Raw genomic sequence first — 14,523 nt, 5'->3', positions numbered from 1 at the left:
TATCCAGAAGGCTAGTCAACCAACGACTGGTTCAAGCAGGCTATCGTGCCAGGCGTCCTCTGAGAAAGCCACGCCTGACCAGACAACACAGCCAGCGCCGATTGCAGTGGGCTAGAGAGCACCATCAATGGCAGCCAGGACACTGGAATCACGTGACCTTCAGTGACGAGTCTAGATTTCTGGTCTATCGTCAAGATGGCCACGTCCGAGTGCGCAGACAAGTGCATGAAGCCCACAACGAAGATTGTATAGTGCCAAGAGTCCACACTGGAGGTGGCGGGCTGACCGTTTGGGCTGCTTTTCATGCAGGGGGTAAAACTGACCTGGTTGTTCTGAATGGAAACCTGAACCAGTTCAAGTACAGGGTCATTCTGGAAGAAACATTGCTTCCATTTGCTCGTGCAGCCTTTCGTGGAAACTTTGTCTTCCAAGATGACAATGCACGGCCTCATCGTGCTCGCATGATCCAACACTTTCTTGCTGACCGTGGTGTAGAGCATATGGAGTGGCCTGCCATGTCCCCTGATATGAATCCGATAGAGAACTTGTGGGGCAGAATTAACGCGTCAAATCGACAACTTCGACCAGCAGCCTACCTCTGTGCGTGAATTGCAGCAGGCTATTGTCACTGCATGGCGAGCGATTCCTGTCCAAACCTTGGCAAATCTCGTGAACAGCATGCCTCGACGTGTATGTGCTCTCCTGAATGCTCGTGGGGGTTACACGAAGTACTGAACTGTAATTTTACTGTCCGTAATCCCAGTCATCATTTAGCTTTTGTTTTTGTTGAAAAACAATTTGGCTAATGTACAAAATAAAAACATACTTCTGGAAAACGTACAGAAGTTTAACACAGTACTGTCCGTGAATCGAGTTCGATATCAGTTTACATCACTTTCAAGGATCAATTTATTTGCTTCGAAATGTCAAATGTGGTTTTTATTTCTTTTAAAGGTCACATTAACAAAATCTAGAATAATTTCAACATAATTCCAATGAACTTTTGGTTCTAAGTCATCTTGAAAAGTAAGTTCACCCCCGCAAAAATAAAATTCCATATTAAATGCCAAGTCTATATATATATATATATATATATATATATATATATATATATATATATATATATGTGTGTGTATCTGTGACGAGCACGGGTGAAGTTGGTCTATGTGCAAGCAAAGTCAGCTGTTTGACCTCAGGTTATCCATTAGATTCTCAGCTGCCCTCAACCTGCAGAGCATAATATGCATGTAGTCATTCCATTTTACAGTGAAATTCTTGCTCCAGTGTATAGGAGATGAACATGGTGATTAATATATTGTACACGGTGATTGAAATTGATGAAACTAGAATTATAAATGGATAAAAATTATGAATTATTTATGAATGAAAGCTGGCCATCTGCATGTATTATAAACATTATAATTGTGGAGTTATTTTGAACTTCTCCCCAAACCACCTTCTTCTTCTTTATTTACCCCTACTCCCCCTACCACTAGGCAGAATAGCCGAGAGGTACACGCACTCGCCTCTCGTCTGTCTAGCCTGGGTTAGAATCTTGGTCATCCTTCTGTCTCACAGACAGGGAATATATTGACCTTGAGTGAAAGTTAGGACATTAACTGCATTTGGACAAACTATTTATGAGACATCAACACTAAATGTAAGGGAGAATTGTTCTCATGCAGTTGTTGTTGTTGTTGTTGTCCTCCATGTTTTTTCGAGTTACTGAATTTGTTGTACAATAAGGCCTAATGCTCACACACTATTTCTTAATGAATTATTTTGTTCCAGGAAAGAAAGGTGCGAGTGACTTTGCTGACGCGAAGTACACAGTACCGGCGCATCACAAATCAAAAGCAGGCAAGGAAGCTCAATATTAGTTTCACTTTTGGAACAAATATACCTTGTGAGGTTTGCATTTTCTTTCAAGCACATTAACCAAATCAATTTAACAAACAACAATCACCTCAATTGACGACAAATGAAAATACAGTGCATGGGTCTCCATAAGTGATGGATTCTATCAAAGGTGTGGTTAAGATCTAATTATGGGTGAACCGTCCTGGGAAACAGGGTGTGGCTGACGTTTCAAGGGTTAGCCCTTCATCATGATAGCAAAAGATCCTGCCTTTATTTTTTTGTGTTGAGCGAGTGTAAAATGACAATGAGGAAGTGAAGTCCTCATTCATCGCAGAAGTCCCTCTTGCAGGAGGTAGCAGTGGGACAAAGCTGAAGAGCTAAATGCTAATATCTTCTCCCAGAGTTGTTTACTCAAGTGACTTTTTTAAAAATTCAGACAGAAAAATAGTGTGAAACCTGACTTGCAAAAGAATGACTTGGGACTTGACTTGCAGAAGAATGACTTGAGACTTCACTTGCAGAAGAATGACTTGGGACTTGACTTGCAGAAGAATGACTTGGGACTTGACTTGACTTGCAGAAGAATGACTTGGGACTTGACTTAACTTGCAGAAGAATGACTTGGGACTTGACTTCTGGAAGAATGACTTGACTTGATGTGACTTCCAGAAGAATGACTTGGGACCTGACTTGCAGAAGATTGACTTGGGACTTGACTTGCAGAAGAATGACTTGGGACTTGACTTGCAGGAGAATGAGTTGGGATGTGACTTGACTTGCAGGAGAATGAGTTAGGATGTGACTTGACTTGCAGGAGAATGAGTTGGGATGTGACTTGACTTGCGGAAGAATGACTTGGGACTTGACTTGCAGGAGAATGAGTTGGGACATGACTTGACTTGCAGAAGAATGAGTTGGGATGTGACTTGACTTGCAGGAGAATGAGTTGGGACTTGACTTGCAGAAGAATGACTTGGGACTTGACTTGCAGAAGAATGACTTGGGACTTGACTTGCAGGACAATGAGTTGGGACATGACTTGACTTGCGGAAGAATGACCTTACTTGATGCAACTTCCAGAAGAATGACCTGACTTGATGTGACTTCCAGAAGAATGACTTGGGACTTGACTTGCAGGAGAATGAGTTGGGACTTGACTTGCAGAAGAATGACTTGGGACTTGACTTGCAGAAATTTGACTTACTGACATTAAATAGTCATTGAGGTTTGAACACTGTACCTGTAGTGACTGACATGGGCAAATCTTTTCCAGTCCGTACATCACGTGACAGTCTCGCATTCAGTTCTTATTGGTTCCGTGTAATGACCAATCTAGTTATCCAGTTGCTTCTTGGGTGCTCGAACCCAGCGGAGTGACGCTTCTTGAGTTCGGCAGCATGTTGTGAAAGACTCAACAGGTTTTCTTCAGAATTCCACGTATTGTTGACTTTTTCTCATGCATCGAACAGTGCGGGGGGGGGCTTCACGTGCTTAACTTCATTCTGTTTATCACCAAACTCACCTTTTGCTGCATCCGTGCATCGTCGAACACTCGATCGTCCTGGGTTGATTTTTCCTCCTTTTTGGTATCGAGGAACTCAGAAGTTGATTTAAAATATATCTGGTATGAACCCTCCCTTAACCCATCAGTGACCAAGCCATTTTTAGGGGTGATTCATCACTATTTCACACTTTAAAAATTGGCAACACAAGACCGATTTACTATTTTTGCAGGGGTGCAACTTCAAGGTGAATTTTGTTGCGGATGGACATGTATTGACTCATTTTCAATGATATAAAATGATGAAATCCCATAAAAATTTATGGCGTTCAGTTCGAAAATATTAATTGTGACCACTCGAGTTGAAGGAAAATGACTTGTGACCTGACTTGACAGCAAATGACTTGTGACCTGACTTGACTTGAGAAAAAAATTCCTTGCTGACAACTCTGACTTTTTCTCGGCACCCAATCAGAAGCTCCCAGCTGCTTATTGGTGTCATGGGTGCAAACGACAGTGAAGGAGTGCTTAGTAGATTAAAACCTCAAATGGAATGTGTCAGGTCACTGAATTGTGAGTGGTGACATCGTGAGTGAATCTGCTTTGTGCCAATATTATAAATGTGTGTAGGAATGATGTCTCCTTTGGTTAGGTGTGGCGTGTATGTACAACTATAGATGGCGATATGTATCTATTTCTCCAGCTGTCAGTACAGATCAATGCACATTCATCTCTGCAAACTACTGTGCATGTGGCAATGCAGTGCAAGTACATGTGGGCCATATGGTCTTTTCATATACTAGGGCATGCCCGTACTATATATATATCTAAAAATTATATCCCCCCCCTCTATTTACATGAAATGGTTTGGTCCAAAGCGAACGGCTTGCGAGTACGGTGACAATCCCCCCCCCTCTATTTACATGAAATGGTTTGGTCCAAAGCGAACGGCTTGCGGAGTTTGGTAAAGAAATCGCCATAGCGTGCACAAACGCGCAGGAAAGCGAAAGAATCGCAAATTAGTTTTAATTAGTTTTAAAACATAGTTTAACGCCAACATAGTTTGCCAACGTGAAATAAATGAATACGCTCTCAAATGTGCCGTCCGAGGCAGAGTCTGTTCGGCACGTTCGGCACACGTGATAGCTCGCTGCTCTCTGATTGGTTGAATCGTTTTTTGGACATAGCTCGGTAACTACTTGTCCGATTAATATGAAACCTTGAAAAGGCACATCCTCGGGTCCCCAGCAATATACCTGGCAAGTTTAAAGTATATCGGACCCGTGGTTGTCGAGAAACAGCGGTCACAGACATACAGACATACATACATACATACACACAGAGATTACTGGAATTATAGATAGATATGTATATATATATATATATATATACAGACTTGGCATTTAATATGGAATATTTTTTTTTTCTTGACTTGGGTTTACTTTCTTAACTCAGTGTATCAATCTGGTGAGTTTCTTTTACACTTTGGTGATTTATTTGTTAAAATAACCATGTCACTGATTGTCTGTCGCAGCAAGAAGTCAACAACAGGATTATATCACAGGTGGCGTGGCAAAATGTACGGACAGATGCATTCGATGATTGGCTTCACAGTCGGGTATACAAGGGTTGTTGCGTTCTGTATTAGTGGAAAACAACTGCTGCACGTCTCCAAAAGTTATTACCGCTTCCTCTGGAGATGGTCCGTCAACTCGACAATGCTGTTTGTCATGGAGTGGTGGCTTTACGAAATTACGGCATGAAACGGCGTGCTATTGCTCGGCAGTATGGCATCACTCAAGGTCAGGTGTCAAAGATCCTGAAACGAAATGTTCAGAGGGGTGTCCCTACTCCAATACCGAGGCCAGGACGTCCCCGCAGAACCACAAGGAGGGATGATCGCCAGCTGCACCGGTTAGTCCACAATGGCGGAACCAAGTCAGCTATTCGGCTTAGGGCTGAGTGGCAGCAACTGACAAAGTGCCTGTATCCAGAAGGCTAGTCAACCAACGACTGGTTCAAGCAGGCTATCCTGCCAGGCATCCCCTGAGAAAGCCACGCCTGACCAGACAACACCGCCAACGCCGATTGCAGTGGGCCAGAGAGCACCGTCAATGGCAGCCAGGACACTGGAATCACGTGATCTTCAGTGACGAGTCTAGATTTATGGTCTATCGTCAAGATGGCCGCGTCCGAGTGCGCAGACAAGTGCATGAAGCCTACAACAAAGATTGTATAGTGCCAAGAGTCCAAGCTGGAGGTGTTGGGGTGACCGTTTGGGCTGCTTTTCATGCAGGAGGCAAAACTGACCTGGTTGTTCTGAATGGAAACCTGAACCAGTTCAAGTACAGGGCCATTCTGGAAGAAACATTGCTTCCATTTGCTCATGCAGCCTTTCGAGGAAACTTTGACTTCCAAGATGATAATGCACGGCCTCATCGTGCTCGCATGATCCAACACTTTCTTGCTGACCGTGGTGTAGAGCATATGGAGTGGCCTGCCATGTCCCCGGATATGAATCCGATAGAGAACTTGTGGGCAGAATTAACGCGTCAAATCGACCACTTGGACCAGCAGCCGACCTCTGTGCATTAATTGCAGCAGACTATTGTCACTGCATGGCAAGCGATTCCTGTCCAAACCTTGGCAAATCTCGTGAACAGCATGCCTCGACGTGTACGTGCTCTCCTGAATGCTCGTGGGGGTTACACGAAGTACTGAAATGTAATTTTATTGTCCGTAATCCCAGTTGTAATTTAACTTTTGTTTTTGTTAAAAAAAATTTTGGCTAATGTGCAAAATAAAGAGATACTTCTGGAAAACGTACAGAAGTTTAACACAGTACTGTCCATGAATTGAGTTCGATATCAGTTTACATCACTTTCAAGGATCAATTTATTTGCTTCGAAATGTCAAATGTGGTTTTTGTTTCTTTTAAAGGTCACATTAACAAAATCTAGAATAATTTCAATATAATTCCAATGAACTTTTGGTTCTAAGACATCTTGAAAAGTAAGTTCACCCCCACAAAAAAAATATTCCATATTAAATGCCAAGTCTGTATATATTGTTACGGTACGCGGTTATGGATGTTGTTTGCCGAGCGGAGGCTCCGCGACCGAACAGTTGTTCCCCGACTAAACCCGATTCACCCAAACGTTGGCCGTATCGCGCCACAGATATTCAATGGGGAAAAGACTAAGACGACGAATGCAAAGAGGAAGGAGAAGAAGACGTACAGAAGAGTAACGGGGTTTATTATTTACACACACACAAGCAAAAAGAGCAGTCACGATTATTTACAGGTGACATGAAAACGCATGTGACACAGTGAAAATTACTAGCTTATACAGACTTAGTTTACTACCCAGGACAGCACGAACAAAACAAACTCACGTACGCAAATGGCTGGAAGGGTAGGAATCGTTTGGAGGGATGAGCAGGTGGGATCACAGGGCACAGCGAGCAGGTCCACTCCGGGCGGGAAGCGAGGAGCCGGCAGCTCCTTGTATTTGGCTTTACAGCGCACGCCGGCAGGGTCACTCGGCTGGTTGAAACGGGGCTGGTTGAAGCGGCTCTTTGTCAAAGGCTTTTCGTATCTCTCACACAACTCCGGTACAACTCTGAACTCTCTCCCGGTGGACTGCCAACCCTCCTACGCACTTGGACTCATCTGCCGTATCTCTGGTGTGTCTTGTCCCAGCGATCGTCGCACCCTTCTCTCCAAACCTTCAGCGCGGTCTGACACGCCCTCTTCGGTTTCGGTACCGCCCTCTCCCCCGTGCTCTGTTTCGTGACCTTGTATCGTAATCCCACGGGCTTGTCTCCTTATTTGGGCATGGCGCCGACGGCACGCCCCTCGTGGCGAGCCACGGGCTTGTTTCCTTATTTGGGCATGGGGCTGAACAGCCCCGCCCTTCGTGGCGCGCCCTGGGCTTGCCTCTCCCGGGCGACCCCGCCCCTCCTGTTCAAACAGAGCACGGAGCACATATTCACTATAGCAGCGAAATGAGAGGGCGTGCACCCCACGCTTGTGAACTGCTTTACCCGCAGATGGAGAGTTTGGCTGGGAAATGGAAGTATTGAAGGGGAGTTATTCTTAATTGATTCGGTGCAATGGAGTATTATTCTAATGGAAGACAAGGCCTTACTCTAAAACACATAATAAGATATAAGCTACTAAACAAGGGTTTTATCGTGTCCTTCAATGTGGTGTTTCATGGAATAACTACCGGGACGCCCTTTTTACCTTTACACAACTCTGGAGGCAGGAGGAGCCATATCCAACCAATGTTACACAACAATTTACCACTACAATACACACAATCAAAAAAATACAATCCTCATATCCGCAACAATATGTTATATGCTCAATGACGCACCCCGGTGATGGTTGAGGACATCTTCTCAATTGATTAAAAAATTAGGTATATATATATACATAGTCACGTGAAAAAGTAAGTACACCCCATGTAAAGTTTTGACTTTTTCAACATATTTCAACGTACAGCTATTTGATCTTCATTTCAACAATATTGATAGATAAAGGTGGTATAATATAACAAATATCATGAAACATTTCCATTTTGGAGTCCATTGTATAATTCAAATAAACATAAATGCAAATTTCGCATGTGGAAAAAGTAAGTACACCCCGACATTTATCACTCCTTCAAATACCTAAAATTAGAATCAGGTGAACCAGCTCAGGTGCAAATGATTAGAACATCGTCAGAGAGGATCTTGGAGGAACCTGTCTTATTTAAACCTCAGACATTTAGTTTGGTTTGCTCTTTGTTGTTGAAGTGTGCAGCGTCACCATGCCTAGATCAAAGGCGCTCTCTGAGGCCTTCAGAAAGAAGGTGATAGATGCCAACGAGTCTGGGAAGGAATTTAAAAAGATCTCCAAACAATTTGAAATCAATCATTCGACTGTCCGGAAGATCATCTACAAGTGGAGAAGATTCCAAACAACTGCCAACTTGTTCAGGCCAGGCCGCCCCAGCAAGTTCAGCCCGATAGCAGACCGCAAGATGCTGAAAGAAGTCTCGAAGAACACCAGAATGTCATCACGGGACCTACAGGTAGCTCTTGCCACTGTTGATGTCAAAGTGCACGAGTCTACCATTAGAAAGAGGCTGCACAAATTTGATCTACATGGGAGGTGTGCCAGGAGGAAACCTTTGCTGTCCAGAAAGAACATCAGGACAAGACTAAAGTTTGCCAATGAACACCAAGGCAAAGACCAGCACTTCTGGAACAATGTGCTCTGGACAGATCTTCTCAATTGATTAAAAAATTAGGTATATATATATACATAGTCACGTGAAAAAGTAAGTACACCCCATGTAAAGTTTTGACTTTTTCAACATATTTCAACGTACAGCTATTTGATCTTCATTTCAACAATATTGATAGATAAAGGTGGTATAATATAACAAATATCATGAAACATTTCCATTTTGGAGTCCATTGTATAATTCAAATAAACATAAATGCAAATTTCGCATGTGGAAAAAGTAAGTACACCCCGACATTTATCACAATCCCCTTGTCTTTTTATCTGGCCGACCCGAGTCCTGGAAGTTATACGCTCCTTCCGGTCGGTATTAGGTTGGGTTATTGGTCAATTTAGTCCGATTACCTGATTACTAACCCCGACCGTGAAGCAGGGAGATAACTCCCGCCCGAACCACGGCGTCAGTGGATACGCCGAGTGAAGCGAGCCGCGATTCGGGCCGTTAGCAAGGACTAAACCCAATTCTGAGCGGTTTCTAATCGTGCCACGTTTACCCAATGAGAGAAAAGACGGATGCGATCGGATAAAAGGAAACCAGGAAAGAACAAGGCAATTTATTACAAATGTACAGAAAGAAGAGGAAACGAAAGAAATGTACAGGATAGGAAGAGGAAGAAGAAGAACACAGGGCAGCCTTAAACAGTCTTATTCTTAATACCCAGGACAAACGTACACACTCACACGGGGATTGTAGATGGGTGATGGTCACCGGCTCGTCCAGGCTCCAGTCGGCTCCAATCCAGGCTCCGGTCCAGCGGGCGAAACCCGGCAGGCAGCTCCGCGTATAGTGGAACGCGACCGGACAATTTATATAACGGGGGGAAGCTGGTACACTGCGTACTTAATATGTGCACTATACAAAGGCGCCAAATGCCACCTCTCCAATGTACTCCTTTGATAAGGTCCTCCTTTCATCAGCGCCACTGCATCAATCTCTGGTAAGTTCTGTCACCATCAGTGCTCTCTCCCATCAGTCAGTTCTTTCAATGCAACCGCGTTCTCCCAGTAAGTAAGTGAAGGCGAGCTCTCTCACGCAGTAAGTGTTCTTGCAATCACGACAGTCCTACGCGCAGTCCTGTAAAAGGGCTTTGCGTTCACGCTTATGTAACTCACCAAGCGATCACTCCGCGAGCCCCAAAGCCACGCCTGTCGGCGATGTCACTTCAGCCCTGGTTGGCTGGTGAGGGCTTACCGGCTCCGCCTTTGACGGCTGGATGACATGGCCACACCTTCTTCCTGGTGTTCTGCCCCCTTTCTCAAGCCTCACCTCGTGGCTTATGGCGGCGTTGAGCGAGCGCTAAGGCAGCGAACGCTGCTAACAAAGGCGCGTAACAAATTGTGAGAGCCATAGGGCAGACTGGAGGGCGCATAATGGCGTCGCTTGGAGAGGGAGGCTTTGCAAAATGAACAGAATGGGCCTACTTCTTATTTGATTGACACAACGCAGATTCAACTATTGGAAACACGGCCTTATCTAAACACATACTAATGAAATAACTGAAGTCCTATGATGACCTACGTGTTGCTTGTGGCCTAACTATGGGGTGCAACCTTTAACCATTTAACAATGTCATATTTACACAAGTGTGGGTTCTAAAACCGCAACAATATATATATATGCATAATATAGCTTCTCTGTCTCCAGAGACACCTGCTCATACCTTTTTGTTGCTTTATCTTGCAGTTGGAGAGAGCCATGAAAACTGTGTCCTTATTGGATGTTAGGGTTGTTGATTACAAGTTCAAGTACGTGTTTATTGGCCCATATGTGGTTGTATTCTTCTCCCTTCCATGAGAGACATTCCTTATTTCACTATCATTTTAATCTGCTGCCCCATTGGCTCTTTGTGAATGATTATTGGGTTGTTCGTTTCATAGGTCTAGAGACAGACACAGACACAGACAAACACACACCGACACACACACACACACACACACACACACACACACACACACACACACACACACACACACACACACACACACACACTTCCACTTTGGCTGTCCCTGCAGGGAGATAGACTTCACAGAGCAGCTGCGAATCACGCACAACTCGGACGTTTTCATCGGTATACATGGAGCTGGCCTCACCCACCTGCTCTTCCTTCCCGACTGGGCAGTCATCTTTGAACTGTGAGCACGGTTACGTCGTCTCTGTTTCATGGATCGCTGAATCGATCTCATGTGTGTGCAACATCATGTATAACAGAGCGCGAGTCACCACCACCAAACACTATGTACGTTTCTTGTTCGTGCAGTTAAAAGGGCCTTCCTCGGTGTGACCTGTTTTCTATTATTAAATACGAGGTGTGTTCAAAAAGTATCCGACCTTTGTTCATAAAAAATACTCGTATCCAGATAGAACAAACTTACACTAATCTCCTTCAAAGTAGTCCCCTTGGGCTGCCACACACTTCTCCCAACGGTTCTGCCACTGTCGGAAGCAGCGCTGGAACGCCTCTTTTGGGATGGCGCGCAGCTGGTCTGTCGCATTCCGCATGATGTCTTCTCTGGACTGAAATCTGGTCCCTTTCAGGGCATTTTCAGCTTGGAGAAAAGCCAGAAGTCACACGGAGCCATGTCGGGAGAGTAGGGAGCCTGACGAAGCACAGGTGTGTTGTGTTTGGCCAAGAAACTCTGTATCAAATGTGAAGAATGGGCGGGTGCGTTATCGTGATGGAGCTGCCAATTGCCCGCTGCCCACAGGTCCGGCCGTTTGCGTCGCACAGCGTCACGAAGGCGACGCAGAACCTCTTGGTAATACTCCTTGGTGATGGTTGTGCCGTGTGGTGCGTACTCATGATGAACCACGCCACTGGAGTCGAAGAAGACGGTCAGCATGACTTTGACATTGCTGCGGACCTGCCTTGCTTTTTTTGGCCTCGGGGATGTTGGATGCTTCCATTGTGATGACTGCAACTTGGTTTCTGGGTCGTACCCATAAACCCAGGACTCATCGCCAGTGATCACTGTGTTGAGGAAGCTGGGATCGCTGTTCAGTCTCCAGCATGTCCTGTGCGATCTCCAAACGGAGTTGCTTCTGCTCAATCGTTAGCAGCTTTGGTACGAACTTCGCTGAGATTCTCCTGAAGCCCACATCCTCCTTCATAATGGAATGAACGGATCCAATGCTGACGCCCACCTCGTCTGCAAGTTCTCTGATTCGACGATCCTGCATCACCAGGGTCCTCAATTGGTCAATGACGATCTCATTTCGGGATGTTGAGGGCCTACCCGAACGTGCTTCACTCTCCACTGATGTGCGGCCATCTTTGAAGCGGTTGTACCACTCCTTTATCTGTGTGGTGCTCATTGCTTCGTCCCCGAAGGCCTGTTGAATCTTGCGGATCGTTTCCACTTGGGAATCGCCAAGCTTTACACAAAATTTGATGCAGTAGCGTTGTTCAAGTTTTTCCGTCATTTTGTCAAAAACGAAAATCCGACGGCGCTCACTTACACTTCCTCACTCATCGGCGGTCTGCCGTCGAATGACAGCTTCTGCAGGTGGGAAAAAATTCACGCGTGTGCATTAGGATCACCTACATACGTGCACCAATCAACGCCTCCCTAGCTTCATTTGTTTACGCACGACAAATTAAGGTCGCATACTTTTTGAACACACGTATATTCCACCAATGGGCTGATCTGGATTCAACTGCTCATCCCACCATGAACAGCCTTGTAACCGAGATGGAGTAGTTGGTACTGTATGAAGATGGGCTGGCAGGATAGCCTAGACCAGAGGTATCTGTACTGCATGCTCTAAGGGTTGGAATCTTTATACAACTGTCATTCTGGTACTTCACACCCATCAATGTGTGCGTCATCCATCAGAGGAACGATAAGTGGAAGGACCCGTCTGCCAGTTCTCGTAGTTAGTGGACTTTAAAGATCTCAGTGTCTTTCGTGGAGTGTACTCGTTATCTCCGGAACCCCGAACAAATTAAAAATTCCTGCCACCTCCAGTCCAGTCGGAGTGGCGACCCGTCCAATATTGATTGTAGCAGAGAAACACATGTTGAATAGTTGTGACATAGCTAGACTCTGTAAATTGTTGTTCTTCATTCAATTACCAATATTACTATTATTTATTGTGTCAAGATGACCCAACAACAAAAAGTGAAAATCGTTTAATTGATGTGATGCAATAACTCCTAAAATAAAGGACAATTTCTTTCCTTTTTGCAGCCACAACTGTGGGGATGAATTGTGCTACTGGGACCTGGCAAAGTTGCGTGGGGTGAAGTATATGACGTGGCGGAGAAAGAGTGCAGTGTACCCAGAGGATGAGGTGTGTATCGACGATCCATTTGTTTTAATATACAACTGCATCAACGAGAAACTGACGGTTTATCATTTAAAATGTGGTGATTTTATTAATTGATACAAACTCTTTATGATTGATATACTAGTGCATCGCCCTATCAGTACAGCAGCAGGCCTCGACATTCCTATCGGCTTCTCCATTCAGTCTCTCACTCATGCTAGAACCTTCTAAATCAGCCTTGCAAGTCCGTTGGACCATCATGATGTAATGCCAAAGCGTCATCGTCTTCCTCTCAAATGTCAAAACTTTGTATCCTCAAATTGAGCCGTTTTCTGATGGCAGCCATGTTGGCTCCGATTGCCGAATTGTCACGTTATGGCTTCCCTATTTCGGTTGGAGTGACGCATCTTAAAGAAAGAGCATGTGACTCTCGAAAATAACTTTATCACCATGAGCACACGTAAGTATAAAGATAATAAGATATAAATAAAGAGCACACACCACCCTTGGCCAGCAACATCGTGCAGCCAGAACAACTATACTTCCTCCTACATCATTCGAACTGGGGATCAGGAACGATCGGTCACATTGATATCAGGCCTTGCTCATGTATTCCTACATTGAACATTTGGTCATTTCAATACAGTATCGTATATGCAGTGTGTAATTTAGGCCTTCACCTTGCTTCAAATCTTCAGTCCTTCCTTTCAAGGGAGAAGCTTAACCAAAGCTTTCAGAATCATTGGAATCTCCCGCAATGAAGCCAACTCCAAGGGCCTTTCACTCACTCACCGCAGGCAGGTTGGTGGTCTTTCTGTCTTCGACCGACTCCTCTCCGGCCTTGCTCCCCCAGCTCTCTCTGTGCTCTGTCCCCCCAATATTCCTTCAGGTCGCACAAGATCTGCCAGAAACCCTCCTTTTTTTTCTTTTTCTTTTTTTTTGTATACAGAGTCGAAGCTCGTGAAAGAGCTAACATTTATCAAACAAACAAATCAAACAAACAAGCAAACAAAGTATATAAAAAAGGGAGCGGTCGACAAGATGGGGAGAGAAGAGGAGGAAGCACACAAACACAACATTTGAGGGCAGGGACATCGGGAGATGTGTGGGAGGCAGAGGGCCTGGGGGGAGGCAGGATAGGTATAAAACGCAAGGACACCAAGGACTTCCAGGAAAGAAGTCAAAAGTCACCTCAAAAAAGTGATTTTGGGGTGAAATTAGCAGGGGAAGAAAAGATCAAGGTTTTGGATGGGGGAAGATAAGAGATGGTGGTGAACATCCGTTTGAAAGACCTGGAGGGAGGAGTGGGATTGAAGAGAGTGAGGGAGTTTGTTCCAGAGGCGGGAGAAAAGAGGAATGAAGGAGTGAAGGTGAGCAGAGAGTCTTGATTTTGGCAGTTTAACCATAAGAGGGTTGCTGGCAGATCTTGTGCGACCTGCAGGAATATTTGGGGGACAGAGCCCAGAGAGAGCTGGGGGAGCAAGGCCGGAGAGGTCGGTAGAAGACGGAAAGAGCACCAACCTGCCTGCGGTGAGTAAGTGAAAGGCCCTCGGAGATAGCGTCATCGCGGGAGATTCCAATGATTCTGAACGCTTT

The 14,523-nt window shown here is 45.0% G+C and overlaps 1 protein-coding gene across 1 annotated transcript in view; it reads left to right on the top strand.

The window, feature by feature from the left end:
* LOC137437809 (dol-P-Man:Man(7)GlcNAc(2)-PP-Dol alpha-1,6-mannosyltransferase) overlaps positions 1-14,523 on the top strand; it is a 74,786-nt gene that overhangs the window by 46,307 nt on the left and 13,956 nt on the right. The window contains exons 7-11 of the mRNA XM_078768641.1: positions 1,497-1,512; positions 1,792-1,860; positions 10,345-10,406; positions 10,674-10,793; positions 12,849-12,951. Coding sequence (XP_078624767.1) covers positions 1,497-1,512; positions 1,792-1,860; positions 10,345-10,406; positions 10,674-10,793; positions 12,849-12,951 — 370 coding nt within the window. The remainder of the gene's footprint in view (positions 1-1,496; positions 1,513-1,791; positions 1,861-10,344; positions 10,407-10,673; positions 10,794-12,848; positions 12,952-14,523) is intronic.

Source organism: Myxine glutinosa (assembly GCF_964187855.1).
Source record: "Myxine glutinosa chromosome 12 unlocalized genomic scaffold, kmMyxGlut1.1 SUPER_12_unloc_1, whole genome shotgun sequence".
Lineage (NCBI taxonomy): Eukaryota > Metazoa > Chordata > Myxini > Myxiniformes > Myxinidae > Myxine > Myxine glutinosa.
This window is presented reverse-complemented; position numbering and strand designations above follow the sequence as displayed.